Raw genomic sequence first — 17,250 nt, forward strand, 5'->3', positions numbered from 1 at the left:
CTTAGTATATGCAAAGATTATACCGTAATTTGTCATAATATATCAAAAAGACTTATTCATATCAGTCAAGTATGTGTAGCACCATTTGACATACAAAGGTTGTTTGATCCTTTACCTCTGTCAAATTAAGGTCTAGTTGTAGAGAGATACCAGTAAACCCTGGAGTACATGTGCAAATTATGTTACTAATATTTATCTCTTGCACAAATGTGTTTTCTTTACATTCCCTTTTTTTGTTGATTTAGGACTATTCAAAGATCACCGAATTTTAGACCTGGGAGGGACTTTTAGAGATCACCTAAAGATTATCTCCTCAACTAGGACCCAGAGAGGTTGGGATTTGCCCAACATCATACAGTTAGCTAATGGAAGAGTGAGAGCTAGAATCCAGGTATTCTGATGCCTAATCCAGTGTTCTTTTTAATCATACCATGCTTACTTACAATTGTACAATTTTTTTTTATTTTGTAACTCATCATCATTATTATTATTTTTAGGACTTCATTTTTAAAATAAAATTTTATTTTCTCTCCAGTTACATGTAAAAACAACTTTTAATATTCATTAAAAAATTTTTTTTTACTTCCAAATTTTCTCTTTTCCTCTCTCATGTCCTACCTCCCAGAGACAGTAAGGAATTTGATAATACGTGTTTAATCATGCAAAACATATCACTATATTAATCATGTTGTAAAAGGACACAGACCCAAAGATAAAACAAAAAACTCATGAAAAAAATAGAGGAAGTGAAAATAGTCTGCTTCTCTCTGCATTCAGATTCCACCAATTCTTTCTTTGGAGATTGAGAGCATTTTTCAAATCCTTTAGAATTTTCCTGGATCTATATTGCTGAGACTATCAATAATTCACAGTTGACCATTGTACAATACTTAAAAAAAAAAAAAAAACTTTTTTAATATTTTATTTTTTCACAATTTTATATAAAAATAATTTTAACGTTCTTTTTTCCCCTCTCAGAGTCCCAAATTCTCTTAATTTCTTCCCTCCTCCCCATCGAAGGCAAGCATTTTTACTTAGGTTATATACATGTGTAAACACAGACAACACTTTTCTACACAAGTCATTCTGTGAAAGAAAATATTAAAAATCCTAAGAAAAATAAAATTAAAAGTATCTTTGAGACTCTGCCAGTTCTCTCTCTCTGGAGATGGATAGTACCTTTCATCCTAAGCCCTACAAAATTGCTTTCAATCATTGTATTGCTGAGAATAGTTGTTATTCATGGTAGATTATCATACAGCATTGCTGTTATTGTTTACAATGTTTTGCTCTGGTTTTGCTCTTTCATTTTGCTTCAAATCTTGTCTTTATATGTTTTTTTGAGAGCATCCTGCTCATCATTTCTTAAAGCATAATAGTATGCCATCACAATCATATGCAACAGTTTTTTAATCATTCCCCAATTGATGGACATCCTCTTAGTTTCCAATTCTTTGCCATCACTAAAAGAACTGCTATAAATGTTTTTGCACACATAAGTCCTTTTTGTTTTGTTTTTTTTTTTTCTTCTCTTTAGGATAAGAGACCTAGTAGTGATACTGCTTTGGTCAAAGGGCATGCGTGATTTTATAGACCTTTGGGCATATAATTCATTATTATTACAGATCATTTTAGTTTCCTACAGTGAATGTAATTATAATAATGATGATGATGATAATTACAATAATAATAGTAATAATAACAGTAGCATTTTTAGAGTTATCAAGGTTCTTTACAGATATTTTATTTTATTTTTACAGCTCTGGGAGGTTGGTGCTATCATGCCCATTTAATAGATGATGAAACTGAGGCAAACAGAGGTTAAGTGACTTGCCCATAGTCACATAACTGTTAAATGTTTTACTCACAATTTTGAGCTCAGGTCTCCCTACCACTAGGTCTACTGCTCTATCCACTGCGCCACATATCTGCCATTTATATAGGGTGTGTCAGACAGTATTGCAGGGACAATCATTATCTATTTCTTCAGAATCATAATTAACTCTCACTTAACTGGCAGTTTGTGGTTTAAATTATATACTTCTATAATAAACTGAAGATTAAAGATTATATAAAATAATGTATTTTGTTATATTTAATCTGTTGTATTGATATGTAAAAGTAAGCAAACTTTCAGTTTTTTCTCTCAACTTTTCTTCCTGTGTATTTTTTTTTAAATTGCAGTGGGCCACGGTTACATTTCATCTTCCTCATCATGTGTTGAAGTCTGTTGCCAGTGCCATTGTAAATGAACTCAAGAAAATAAATCAAAATGTTGCTGCCTTACCCGTAGCCTCTTCAGTGATGGACAGGCTGTCTTACCTCTTACCTAGTGCACGGCCTGAACTTGGAGTAGGTCCAGGTCGATCAGTAGACAGGTATGGAGATTTCTAATTTGTGATTTCATTTATTTATTTGTTTATTTTTTTGTGATTGAAATTTTATTATTATACTCTAAAATCTAACTTCCTAAACTGTGGCTATGATCCCATTTGGGATCTTGTAACTGAATGTGAGGGTAATGAAATTATGATTTATTATCAGGTGTTTGATTTGTATATTTATTTTATGTACCTGGAGGTCATATAAAAATTTATTGGGTGAAAAGGGATTACAAATAGAAAAAGAGAGAATAATTTACAAAGCAGGTTAATTCTTTATGTTGTTTTTAATAAAAAGGATGCTATAGCTTTGGAAAAATTCAAATTAAAATAAATTTTCATTTGCTTCTATTAAATTAATAGATGCAAAATATTTAACTTCCTTTAGACAATTTTACTTGCATTATTCATTTTAAAAGAAATTATGAAAGTTATGAATAACAATTTATTTTTAGTATTTTTAAATAGTGAATATGCCTTATAGTTGTTGAATCAAAGAAGTATACGATATTGTGAACCTGAAAAATTACTTTCTCATTGATAGAATGTCATTTGACTTTGGGATAGCTTTTAGTTTTTTATTAGTGCCTGACATTAGCTTCATTGAGTTATTTCATTATGAAATTATATAATGGTTGAGATGGGACTGATGGACCTGTAACATCAAGAGATTTTTTAAGAGAAACTTGATTTCAATAATATTTAAAAATTGAGCTTGAAAAATTATCATTGGGCAAACGTGGGATATTTTTCAGGGGAGTTTTATTAGATCTTGCGGCTAAGGCTGAACAAGTAAGGGACAGGACCACCCAGCTCTCCTATATGTTTTTCAGTAAAACCCACATGGAATGATGGTCACGAAAGTTGTATAAATCTAGAAACCATTTCAAAAATTAAACAAGGTTAATCTGTCATGACTTATTTTTTAAAAAATAAATAAAGCCTTTTATTTTCAAAAAAACATGTATATTTTCAAAACATTTCAAAATAAAGCCTTGCAGAATCTTGTATTCAAAGTTTTTTTCTGGCCATTGTTCACCCCATACCACTTCTCTTAGACAGTAAGTAATCCATTATATGTTAAACATGTACAATATTTCCATACATGTTTCCACAATTATCATGCTGTACATGAGATAAAAAAAAAAAATGCAAGAAAAGTGAAAATACTATGTTGTGGTCTATACTCAGTTCCCACAATCCTCTCTAAGGGTACAGATGGCTCTCTTCATCACAGGACCATTGGAACTGCCCTGAATCACCTAGCTATTGAAAAGAGCCACATCCACCAGAATTTATCATCACTTAATCTTGCTGTTGCTATGTACGGTGCTCACTTTACTTAGCATCAGTTCATGTATGTCTTTCCAGGCCTCTCTGAAATTATCCTGCTGAACATTTCTTGCCATAATTTATTTAGCCATTTTCCAACTTATGGGCATTCACTCAGTTTCCAGTTTCTTGTCACTACAAAAAAGGTTACCACAAATATTTTTGCATATGGGTCCCTTTCCCTCCTTTATGATCTCTTTGTGATACAGACCTAGTAGAGACATTGCTGCATCAAAGAGCATGTACAGTTTGATAGCCCTTTTGAAAATAGTTCCAAATTGCTCTCCAGACTGGTTGAATCAGTCTCACTACTCCACAAACAATGTATTAGTGTCCCAGTTTTCCCATATCCCCTCCAACATTCATCATTATCGTTTCCTGTCACATGACCTATTTTTGAAGAAGCCATTTGAGCTCTTTGTGATCTTTATTATTTTTTTTTTAAAGATATACACTAGCTATTTCTTTAAAAAAAAAATTGGAGAAATTTACTGGGAATTGAAATCATGCTTATTGGCATATTTTTAGCAGACTGATGTTATTCTTTACTTCTTTTTGGAAAATGACATTTCATCTTTTCTTCTCTTTTCATCACCTCTACTATTTTCCATCACTTTCAGTGGCACATCATTCAAATATGACTTTTTCATTACACTAAGCTGTTGTTTGAGGTCAAAAGTCCTAACCAGCTGTCTTCTCACTGGTTATCCATTCCTTATAAACTATATCTCTTTATCATTTGCAGTTCAAAGATGCTTTTTCTTCATAGAGAAAAGAGAAGTAAAAGGTGAATTGCTCTGAATTCTTTATAGAATAATGATTCTATCTATTCCTCCCCATCCTGCCCCATATACCTGTTGTATATGATACATATGATTCATTCTGAGCTTGCAATCCACTTCTCTCTACTCAGAGCAAGGAAGTGTTTCATTACTAGACTTCTATCATATAGTCTATGACTAGTCTTGGTCATTTCATTAAGTTTTAATTTTTTTATCTTTTTCAAGCATTTAGTAGGATCATGGAACATAGAGTTAGAGCTGGAAGGAATTACAGAAGCCATCTAGTCCTTTGTCTTCATTTTACACAAGAGGAAACTTATCTTAATCATTGTGTATTTTGGTCTTTTATTTCTTCCCAGAATCAGTTCATATAGATACATCTTCATGTGTTTCTCCTGTGTTTATTTATTTTTTGTAGACACACAGTAGGATTTCATTCCATTTCTGTGCTATACTTTGCTCAATCATTTCCCAATTGATGGAAACCTACTTTGCTTGTAGTTTTTCAGTCCATGAATAAATGATACAAATAATTCCATAATTATTTGCTAATATAAATAATTTGGCATACATAGGACCTTTCTTTGTCTTTTCTGGTTCATAACTTTAAAATAGTTTATTAAATTGTTGTGTAATTCCAATTTGTATTTTAGGGTGTTTATTCAATCCATCTATATCTTAATTCTAATTGAATAATACCTCTTGCATGGACCATTTCCATCTTTAGAAAAATTACACAAGTTTTTTATGTATGAGAACCTTGATGGGATTTAAATTTGTATGTTTCTTGTTAATTGTGATTTGGAGCAACTTTTTCTTTTGGTTGTTGAGAATTTGCAACCTTTTAAAAATGAATCATTCTTCTTCTTAGACTATGTTGGGAAACAGTTCTATAGTCTTTTAATATTATATCAGATGTTATCAGAAATAGTGATGCAAAATTTCTCCCCTCCATGAATATTAACAATCTGTTTGCTTTTATTTTATTTTTACAAAACCTCTTCACTTTTATGAAGGTATAATTGTCTTATTTCTCTGATAATATCCTTTCCTATTTGGTTAACAGTTTTCCCTTAGTGATAGCTGTGGAAAGTACTTCTTTCCATTCTCCCTTTTTAGTGATATGACCTTTTATAGTTGTTTATAATTATTTTATAATTGTAAAATCCATTTGGAATTCATTGTAATATGCTGCACAAGATGTGCTACTCATTTTTTTTTTTTTTTTTTGCCAACTGCATTTCCCCCCAGCAGTTTTTCTTTGAGATTCCTACTTTTATCAGTTTGTTTTTTTGTTTTATTGAATATTAGTCTAGTAAGTTCACTTATTTCTGATTCTTATCTGGTCTGTTCCATTTATTAATGAATTGTTAAGACTTTTTATCAATAGAAAATAGTTTTGGGAATTGTTGCATTATTATATACTTTGATATATGGAAATCCTAGGGCCCTTTTACTTTCCCTTTTTTTTTTTCCACTTTTTCTACAAATTTTTTTTATCTTCAAAGCTGGTTTGGTATCAACTTTGTAAATAAATTAGGCAGCATCATTTTTGTTGTATTGGTTAAGTCAAGCATAAACATTTACCACTCCCTTAATTATCTAAGTCTTTATTTTTGTAAATAATGGACTTACTCTTGTTTTTTCTTCTTTTTTTGGTTAATATGCTAAGGAATTGCTAATGGTTTCGTCAGTTTGTTTTGCATTTTCTGATGTTGCAAAGTTAGTTATTCAACATTATGGGGGAGGAGGTATGGTGGGAGATAGAGAATTCATGTTGGATTAATTTGGAGGGAGTTTGTACATTAGAAGGACTTCTCCAACAAAGTATTGTATCTTTATGGGTAGCATCCTTCATTAGGAGAAGAAATGTCTTGAGTTTTACAGGCAGCCAGCATCTGGAGTGTTTGGGGGGCATAGATCCTGAGATGGTATGGCATGGGAATTTGGGGTAGGAAGTTAAAGGAATGCCATAGGCCTAGGCCTTATGATTGTTGACTGGGGGTAATATTTGTTACGTGGCAATATTTGCCAGTGTTTTTCTTTTTAAATTATATTTTCTGTTACTGATACTAAGATGGATTACTATCTCCCAGTGTTCTTATTCATTTTACTCTAGCACAGGGACTCTTAAACTTTTTTTATTCAAAACCCTTATTTTTGTCAGAGAAATTTTTGTGTGACTTCTGGTTATATAGGTATTAAAATACTTACCATAGTGCTAAGCGTTAGGGATGAAAATATAAACAAAAGAAAAGAAAGCCCCTCACCTCATAGAACTTACATTCTAATGAGATAAGATAGCATATAAGAAAGGGCTAAAAAGTGGAGAAATGTGGGAAGATAGAGTACCTTTTGGGGGCATGGTAGTGAAGTTCAGAGAAGCAAGGATGAGAGAGGAATTTAGGGTGTTGGGAAGAAATCACTAATGGAAGAAGGAAACTGCAATAGCAGATCTTAGTGTGAGAAAGCCATACGGAATGAGGAGCCACCATGAGAAGGAAACTGAGACATGATGATGAAGTTCAGAGAGGTGGAAACAGAACTAGGAGATGAATATTCAACATCAGGGTTGATGAAAAGGCCTGGAGATTCAAAGGTGTGTTACCCAGGGTACATGGCAAAGTCTAGGTCACTATGTTATGTCAGTAGATTAGATGATAGTGTGTAGGGTCTCTTCCTACTTCCCGTGCTTTCTAGGATGACTTCTGGCATTGTCTGATTATTTCTGAAAGTTTTACCACAACAAAAAAATAAAATTATTATGGCAAGTAATCACACTATTTTTGGATGAGAATCCCAGCAGCTTTCTAGATAATTTTTCTTTCTCTTTAAAGTTTTAAGTGTTTTGGATTAGATTTATAAGATATTGGCAAAAACATTCTTAAGAGCTTATGGTCAGTTTATTATATCCCCATCTAGGACCCTTGCCATTTGTATCTGTAAGGACAAGTATTATAGTTCTGGGGATACAAAATAAAAATGAAAGAAGGATTTTTGTCTTCAAGAGCTTATATTTGAATGGGAGAAGAATGATTACACATAAAAAGGAAGTTGAGGAAAAGGGAGTCACCCTTTTGGGGGGCATAATGGAGAAGTTCAAGAAGAATGCAGTTTAGTGGGAAATGAAGAGATGACTGTCCTGAATCACTTTCATAAATGTGGTTTTGGTGTTCATGGCTCTGTTCTCATATCAGAGGGAGAATATCATAATTATCTAGCAGTCCCTTATTTTTTTTTCCCCTTAAAAAGTTGCTTCTAGTTTTTAATATGTGTAGCTAGGTGGTGTATTAGAGAGAGTCCTAGAGTCAGGAAGAATCATCTTCCTGAATTCAAATTTGATAATAGCTGTGTGGTCCTGGACAAGAAGCTTAAATCTGTTTGCCTCAGTTTTCTTATATGGAAAGAAGATATTTTGTTTTTTAAAGATTGATTGCAAAAGCAATTAATAAAATTAAAAAGATAATGTAAGAAAACAAAATATCTTACCAAGAACTCCATTGACTCATTGATGAATGCAGGAAAGATTTATTTTATATTCTTGAAGGAATGGGTGCCTAGGTGAGTAGACATATCTTTAAAACTCCAAAGGTAGCCTTTTATTTTTTATGCTGAAGCACAAGAGCCTGATTTCTCATTACATGTCACAGAAGTTACTTGTCATGAATCTCCACCTCTTATTACATAGTCAGTCCCTGCCCCCAAGGGGTTTACATTCTTTTGGGGGAAGATAACCTTTACCCTTAATATCCTTGGGGCTTTAATTTTCTACTTTAAGTTTCATTTCCCCAGTTTAATTTTCTTAACTATGGAAAACCAATGCCCATTCATTTCTCAAAATTTTCTTCCTTTTTTTTTCTTTTTAACAATTTGGTCTCCAAATCCCTTTTCAAATCCCTCAAATTTGACTAATTTTTATATCCCTCCTCATAAAAGTCTTATTAACTCCCCTGCATAGATCTCCTTACATAGGAGGGATAGTTAATCCCTGAATTCTCTGCTTTTTCTTCTGATAGGGCTATACTGGGACTCAATTTTAACACATGGTCCTCCTTTTCCTGCCAGTAACTTTTCTAGAGTCATTCTGTTTTCTTATGCCATTCTGCTAGTGACATCTAACTATTCTGTTATTCTCTGTCTCTCTGGTGTAACATCCAATAATATTTACTCATCAGAGTAGGAATGACCCAAATCCAAAACTAGATTCCCAGCCTTGAATTCATCAATTACTATCCTTGACTTTATTTTTCTTGATTCAGTGTTATTTTTTTTTTCATTGAATGCTGAGGTAAAAAGAATAGCCAATTGGATAGGTGCACAGGTGCCCACTTAATTCCCAGGGAAAGCAGGTTTGAGAAAGCTGCCTCCACGATAACATCCAAGATCTGCTTGGGGAATGCTCTGAGAAATTGCCAGTGCTACCCTCAATTACATCCTAGTCTAGGGGGTGGGATGTGTGTGTGTGTGTGTGTGTGTATATTAATATATTCCCCCTCTTTTGGCTATTGAGAAATGGAATGGGAAAGGATAATATAAATTGGCCAGTGACTTTTCAATATAAATTATTCAAAAGAAAATAATGTATCCACTATAAAAACAAATGTTATTCCCACATTAGTAGCCAACTTAAATAAAAATAACTTTCCCATTGTTATAACAAAATATTCTGTGAGTTACATCTCTCTAAGAAAATTTGAGTACACTAAAATCTTCTCTAAACCATTCAAAAGCTATTTCAGCTTCATTTTTAATAATAAAGAATTATGCAAGAACTTGGAGCTCCAACAGTGACCCAAGCTCAACCCAAGGGCTTGGGTATCCGCTGCAAGATAAGAAAAGAAAAAGTCTTTTACCTTGTCCAGAATTAAGTCCACTGACACACTATTTCCCAGCTTCAAACTTTGCCCTGTTTGATTTAAGTGTTATTTCCCTTTCCTATCTTCTGTCAATAGCCACTGATGTTTTTTTTCTAAGTTCCAGAAATCAGTCCCATTATGAATTTGGGATCAGTCACTAAGGATTCAGGCTGTGCTTAAGGGATTAGGTACCCATGGCCATTGGCTCAATTGTTGGGATCCACCAGAGATCCAACAATTTGATAAGTTAAAAGTTCTCCCTATATTCTGCATGAGCAGGAGGAACTGGTTCTCATCTCTGGAAGTTAAAAGTCTGGTTTCTATGGCTATCATGAGGAAATAGGTAAACCCAAAGCTCAGGGAAAGCCCCATAAGGGTTTCCCAAAGTAATTAATGTAAGAAAAGAAAAGTCATACAGTTACAGTGCACTGGATTCAATATTTGTGTTCCCATTCAGTGGAGGTCCCCTCCTCAAATGTAATTTGAGGTCTCCCCATCTTCAACTGTCCACTCCAATAAAGGTGGCGCCACAGGTCCTTTTGTTCTGGTGTGGTCTGTCCAGCCTCGTTCCTGGGTGCAAATTGCTGTAGGTAACCTGGTAGGGTCTGCCCAGCACGGAGTCAGCTTCTCATTCTTCCAGGAACGGATCAGCACCCAATCTCCAAACAATTCTATGAACAGGGAAACCTAGAGGAGTCTGAGCTATTAACCCTTTTGTTGAAGTCCTAGCAATGACTTAACATCTCTCTTAAGAAATAAATCCTTTGTCTCTGAAATAGGATCCCAGTTTCCCATAGGACAAGCCTGGAGAGGATGACCGTACAATAATTCATAAGGTGAAAGCCCAATATCTCTATGTGGCTTGGTTCTGATTCTGACCACAGCAAGAGGAAGATATTTAGTCCAAGGTAGTCTCTAAAGATAATTTAGTCAGCTGCTATTTTATTTCTTGATTCATCCTTTCTACTTTCCCAGAAGAGGGAGGATGCCAAGAGGTATGGAGATCCTAAGTGATTTCTGAGGCCCCAGTCAGATTCTGCAATACTTGGGCAGAAAAATGTGTTCTTTGATCCGAGTCTACCCTCTCCACTATTCCATATCTGGGAATAATTTGTTCTAATAAGACCTTACTGTTGAGGCAGTTGCTCGGCCTGAGGGGAATGCCTCCATCCATGAGATCAGATGGTCCACTCTGACTAGCAAATATTTGAGGTGACCTCCTGGTGGCAGCTCAGTGAAGTCCACCTGGATGCTTTAGAATGGTCTGATTCCCGGAGGTCATCCCCCTTTTGGGATGTGGCTGGCGTTGAGCAGCCTTGTTAGTCCTTACACAAACGAGACAGCTTTCCACCAGTTGTTGGGCCATAGTATATAGGCCAGGGGAAACATACCTTGTCAGCACAGCATCACACAGGTTTTGGACATCCCAGTGACTGCCCTAGTGCAGTTGCTGAAGGATCTGCCTCATACTTGCTTTGGTCAGTACCTCTCTGCCATCAAGTAAGAGCCATTGTTCTGAGTTCTCAACTGCTCCAAGAGAAGGCCTTCTCTTTTTCCTTCTGGGTAAAACTGGGAGAGAGTAGACTAGGGGCAAGTACAGGTATCAAGGCTATTATATGAGAAATCTCCTGGTCTCCAGCTCCATCTAGTTCTCAAGAAACACAGTAAGAAAATTCACAGCTTATGCAGCTTATCTTTCTTATCTAAGTAGATAGTTCTAAGTTTAACATTACACAGATCATTTTGCCTTTAAAATACTCAAATACAAAGAAAAAAATTCTAAATTGCATGTTGTCCATCCCGTTTCCACATAAAAGAAACTTTCAGATCTTTGAGATTTAACATTAATTATTATAAATTATATTCATTCTAAAAAAAATTTAAATTTTTGGAAATAACGCTATCAAATTATCAGATCAGATTAAAATCCTGCTCTAGATTTTTTAAAAAATTAAAAACCCCCAATCAAATACTAAATTTGAAATTCTAAAATTAAAAGGAGAAATTAATAATATTGAAAGTAGGCTTCTGCGGGCTTGTGGGAGCTCCTCCTTATATATGTTCTCTTAAAGGTGTGAATTCTAATAAGGACTAAGTACATAAGCATTGTCCCTAACACGTGTTAACAAATACATGCTTTTTAGAAAGAATCTAATCTAATGAATTTAAAGAAAAGTAAACTGTAGCCATATTTATATTTTGGGGGCTAGTATTTCTTTTCCCCTCAACTAGTTGCCATTTGGTCATAATATAGGGAATGTATACTTGTTCCTATTTCCTTGCCTCAACTTTTGAAAGAGGTTCTATGAAATTTATGTTTACCTGCACCTGGATTTGTTTATCTCAACAAATTTTCATTCTTTATCAAAGACTCAGCCACATTTAGTTAGCTACTACTATTTGCATTGCATTATCTTACTGCCAAATAGCTTGCAAATAAACATGTACCATCAAGGTATGGAAAGGATAATTTATAATTTAGTAGAGAAACTATTAATGGGGTAGGGAAAAGTTCTTGTTAGAGGTCATATTTTAGTTGAAATTTTAAAGGACTCCATGAGATGGGGATGAAGAGGGAGACCACCACAGATAGTGAAAATGCACAGAGAGGGGAGATGTTGTGTTTTGTGTAAAGAACAACAAGGAAGCCAGCGTCACTGTTTTATAGAAAATGTGCAGGAGAAAGTAAAGTCTAAGAAAAGAGGAGGGATTATATATTATGAAGTTCTTTGAATACTAATGTATTTTATGTTTTTTTCCTGGAAGTAATTGAGAGCCACAGGAATTTATTGAATGGGAAGAGGGATGGTTGGTGATATTGTTAGCCACACTCTTGAAGAAGATCCTTTAGATAGCTGAGTGGAAGATGAACTGGAATTGGGGAGAGACTTGTGGCCCACAGACTTAATCCTTATCAGTTATCTATGTGTGAGGTGATAAGCCCCCACATGTGCCAAGATCTTGGTAGTGTTAAAGAAGAAACCAAGCATTTGGGAGAGATGTTTATAGATGGTTCTGGTTCATCAGTTTTAGAAATTCAAGAGGCAGTTGAAAATGTGAGACTGGAGGTTAGAAGAGAAAATAAGATTAGATTAATATATAAATGAATCATCTGTATAGAAATGATAATTGAACTCACAGCAGCTTATGGGAGAAAATGAAATAATATAGAAGGAAAAGAGAAAAGGGCCCAAGACAGAGATTTTGTGATTTTTCTCTAGCTTTGTTCAGCAGATTGTTTGTAGGAGAGAATACTTCAAATTGTGCTGATAAGCTAAGGCTGAAGTTTGGACAAGAATAAAGGAACTCATAAGAAGAGAAGAGTACATTTTAACTGGTTCATTATGGGTTTAAGATGGCAAAATGAAGAGAATGTAGCCAGTATAGAGGTGTTGGTCTGGAAAAGAACTTGGGGGTTGGTGTGATTAGTAACTTTTTTTGAGGATAAAAAATTGTGTTTATAAAGTAGAGGGAGGAGAAGTAGAGTGACTATAGAGTATAATCAGATAAGTATATTTCAAGAGTTAGTCATGGAATGAGGAATATTGTTGTATAATACAAAGATCAATAGTAGGACCATTTATCCATTTATATATCTGAGGCACTGACAGTGATTTGGTTGTTGGAAATGAGTAATTTGAGGAATTGGTAAGGTAAAGTGTTTGAGCTAATTATCTGTCTGTCTATCTATATCTTTCTGTCTATGAAACATAGACATTTTTGCTAAATACTACCCAACACTACTGCCTTTATACTACTTTATTCGTGTTGGTTAATAGAGAAGGAATGAGAGCCATGCTTTGAACTTGTTTAGCAAAGGAAGACAATGGCCTGGAGGTTGATAAATGATAGCTACCAGAGTTTTTTATTGGATGATGAAGTATGAATTAAATGAGTCTATTATTTAATACTATCACTCAGTAACCTCTCAGTAATTGTCAACATGATATTCTAAATCTACTACTCCTCAGGTTCTTTCTAAGATCATTATTCTGTGCTAGTCCTTTCCCATCTTGATACTTTAATGAATTAGTTTAATTCTTCAGTATCCTTTTTGGAAGTGACTATGATGAGCCCATTCCATTTTCTTTAACATGATTTATGAGTTGGAAGATGATATGAGTAAAAATACAAACTAGAATGCTACAAAGGATGGCAAAGGAAATTTTGTCATCAAGTTTCAAGTAAGCACAATATGAAATAAGGATGAAGAAAGGAAAGGGATTAAGATAAAGTAAGTTTGTAACTTATGGAGTAAGTTATGCTACTGTAAAGTAACTCAGATATTCCACAGAGTGTGATGGAAAGAGTTGGTACCTTTAGAGTAGGATGTTGGAGCTTTGTTGGATTGAGGGAGATGGGCATAAAGGAGTCAAATTTGGAGGTTGGTGAATGAAATTTGAACAGCGACTTGTGGGCTTTATAATCACTGGGATGGGGAAAGTGAGTGAATGTTAAATCATCTATGTTATAGATGTATAGATGTTCTATAGATGTATAGATCTTTTTCTATAGATGTAAAAGAATCTGAACATATAGCCACTCTTAATATGTTATTTTCTTTAACAGGATAAATAGTTTTTTACTACCAGGTGGTTTCTCTAAACAGTCTGTGATAATGTCTCCATCAATACTACGTCTAAACTTCCATTATTCTTGTTGTTTTGCTGAATTTTTCAAATTTCAGATTAGAGAGAATTTTACGTTTAGTAAAAATATAGAATCTTTGGTTTCCACATTTTTTCTTTATTAAAGTTTTGTTTTTTCTTTTAGCTTAATTTTTGAAATAAATGTCTAAAACTGGGTTGTTTTCTTTTTAATATAGCATACATTGAACATGAGAATTTTAAGGAAGCTGAATTATTGAATAGATATACCAACTTCGTATTTTCTCCTTTTATGAAAGTGGCGGCAGCATTGTAATTTGATATACAAATTGGGTAATGTAAAATGTGTTTATTTTTAGGTCATTGATGTACAGTGAAGCTAACAGACGGGAGACATTCACCTCATGGCCTCATGTTGGATATAGGTGGGCACAGCCAGATCCCATGGCCCAAGCTGGTTTTTACCATCAGGTAAAAAGATGAGTTAAATTGAATCTTAGTTTTAGTTTGGTAAATTATCCCAGGTCATAAAACTAGTTAGAGCCAAGGATCAAAACAAATTTGTGGGTTTTTATTTTAACATCTCAGTTTTATGTTATCCAGTCTTGTATGCATTCTTTGTAGGGGTTCTCAGTCCATATTCTTTAATTCTTATCATGTCTAATAATGAACTTTGGGGGGGGGGAAGTATTTTTTTTTTCTTTCTTTATGCATGGGTAATTTTACAGCATTGACAATTGCCAAAACTTTTGTTCCATTTTTTTTTCCTTCTTCCTCCCATCCCCTCCCACCGATGGCAGGTTGACCAATTCATGTTAAGTATGTTAAAGTATAAATTAAATACAATATAAGCATACATGTCCTAACACTTATTTTGCTGTATAAAAACAATCAGAGTTTGAAATAGGGTACTATTAGGCTGTGAAGGAAATCAAAAACGCAGGCGAACAAAAATATAGGGATTGGGAATTCTATGTAATGGTTCATAGTCATCTCCAAGAGTTCTTTCGCTGGGTGTAGTTGGTTCAATTCTGTAGTTTCGCTGGCTGTAGTTGGTTCAATATTGGAGCTGATTTGGTTCATCTCATTGTTGAAGATGGCCACGTCCATCAGAATTGATCATTATATAATATTGTTGTTGAAATATGTAATGATCTCCTAGTCCTGCTCATTTCACTCTGCATCAGTTCATGTAAGTCTCTCCAAACCTTGATGTACATTTCTGCTGGTCATTTCTTACCGAACAATAATATTCCATAATATTAATATACCACAATTTATTCAGCCATTCTCCAGTTGATGGGCATCCACTCAGTTTCCAGTTTCTGATCACTGCAAAGAGACCTGCCACAAATATTCATGCACATACAGGTTCCTTTCCCTTCTTTAAGATTTCTTTGGGATATAAGCCCAGTAGAAACACTGCTGGATCAAAGGGTATGCACAGTTTGATAACTTTTTGAGCATAGTTCCAAATTGCTCTCCAGAATGGCTGGATGTGTTCACAATTCCACCAACAATGTATTAGTGTCCTTGCTTTCCCACATCCCCTCCAACATTCCGCATTATCTTTCCCTGTCATTCTAGCCAATCTGACAGGTGTGTAGTCGTATCTTAGAGCTGTCTTAATTTGCATTTCTCTGATTAATAATGACTTGGGCATCTTTTCATATGGCTAGAAATAATGTCAATTTCTTCGTCTGAGAATTGTCTGTTCTTATTCTTTGACCATACAATGAATTTTTTTTAACAGTATTGATAATAACCTTTAGAGCCTCATTACCTATGTGGAGTATTATTCAAATAAATAAATTTCCATTGAAAGGGCAGCATGTTCACTGAAGTCATTCAATCTATTTTGATGTTTTTGTTTTATTAATTTTATTAATTTTCATTGCTTTTTACATAGATGTTCTTCTGTAAGAAACCAATTTTTAAAAATTAAATATAACAGTATTTTCTGTTGGATAAGAATATATTTAATGTTCTATTTCAGGTTACATTTAACTTTTTAACAACTATTTAAGATTTGCACGTTGTAGTGGAAATAATTCAAGATTTGATTCAGAGAATCAAAATTAGAACTCTGCTCTTTCCTACCATATCTAACTTTGAACAAATCACTGAAACTTTTTGTATATCAGGTTCCTTATCTGCCAAATGAGGGTGCTAAGCTAGATGACCTGTTAGGTCCCTTCTAACTTTTATATATATATCATGTATCATGAGTTTTAATGCTGCAGTTATTAGGAAATATAGTTTGAAGTCTAAATGTTAGTATAATTTTTAGGGGGGCAGCTGTGTGGCACAGAGGATAGAGTCCCAGCTTGGTGTCATGAAGACCTGAGTTTAAATTTGGCATTAAGCAATAGATTTGTGACTTTGGACAGGTCACTTAACCCTATTTACCTCAGTTCCCTCATCTGTAAAAAATGATCTGGAGAAGGAAATGGCAAATCACGCCATTTTCTTTGCCAAGAAAACTCCAAATGGGATCACAGAGAGTTGGACACAATTGAAATGACAACAAATGACAACAAATTTTGGGGAGGGTGGGAAAGAAAACTTTCCTTTGAAAATATAAATATTTGAATAATCTTTTAAATAGTGTTCATTCAAAAGAAATATAAAATTTAAAGATACTTATTTTTTCCATCATGCTCCATAGCCATGTTGGTTGATTATTTTGATATTTTTACTGTGGATAACTGTTGTACTTTACATTTTGTTTTATATAGCCTGCCTCATCAGGAGATGACAGAGCCATGTGTTTTACTTGTAGTGTATGTCTTGTTTGTTGGGAGCCTACTGATGAACCTTGGTGAGTCTCACTTGGTGTCTTGGCATAGTAGAGATTATAAAAATTATACAAGTGATTTCATTTCATTGTTTCTTGCCTTGCAATAACACTGATAAGCATGATGAAGCATTGGAAGATGTTAATTGTATTGAGTTCATACATAAGACTCTTGTATTGTTGCATTGTGTCACACTGAGCTGTTTGAATTTGTTTTGCATGATTTCAACTAATGATTTGAGTAAGGTAAGTCTTTTTTTCCCCTTCCATTTTTGCTCTAAATTCATGGACAATAAATTTAGGGGCATTTAGTGATATGATCATTTTATAAAATTGTGGAAATAGAAAAAACTTTAGTGATCCTGAGTTCAATTTTTTAAAAAATATTCTTTTAATTATGAAGAGTATTCATGCAAACTATATGCTAAATAGCACACAGTTAAAAAAAAAACCCCAACTATTTGTTTGCCTGAGGGATGCATTGTTTTATATTAT

At 34.0% G+C, this 17,250-nt stretch overlaps 1 protein-coding gene across 7 annotated transcripts in view; it reads left to right on the plus strand.

Annotated features, from left to right (window-relative positions):
- The window catches only part of BIRC6 (baculoviral IAP repeat containing 6), a 297,969-nt gene that overhangs the window by 72,920 nt on the left and 207,799 nt on the right, over positions 1-17,250 (plus strand). For all 7 annotated transcript variants that reach the window (XR_004231861.1, XM_031951250.1, XM_031951246.1 and 4 more), the window contains exons 4-6: positions 2,185-2,378; positions 14,318-14,429; positions 16,697-16,779. Coding sequence is in view for 6 of the 7 variants with exons in the window: in XM_031951250.1 (XP_031807110.1) it covers positions 2,185-2,378; positions 14,318-14,429; positions 16,697-16,779 (389 nt within the window). In the remaining variant the exon portion in view is untranslated. The remainder of the gene's footprint in view (positions 1-2,184; positions 2,379-14,317; positions 14,430-16,696; positions 16,780-17,250) is intronic.

The sequence above is a fragment of the Sarcophilus harrisii genome, chromosome 2 (assembly GCF_902635505.1).
Source record: "Sarcophilus harrisii chromosome 2, mSarHar1.11, whole genome shotgun sequence".
NCBI lineage: Eukaryota > Metazoa > Chordata > Mammalia > Dasyuromorphia > Dasyuridae > Sarcophilus > Sarcophilus harrisii.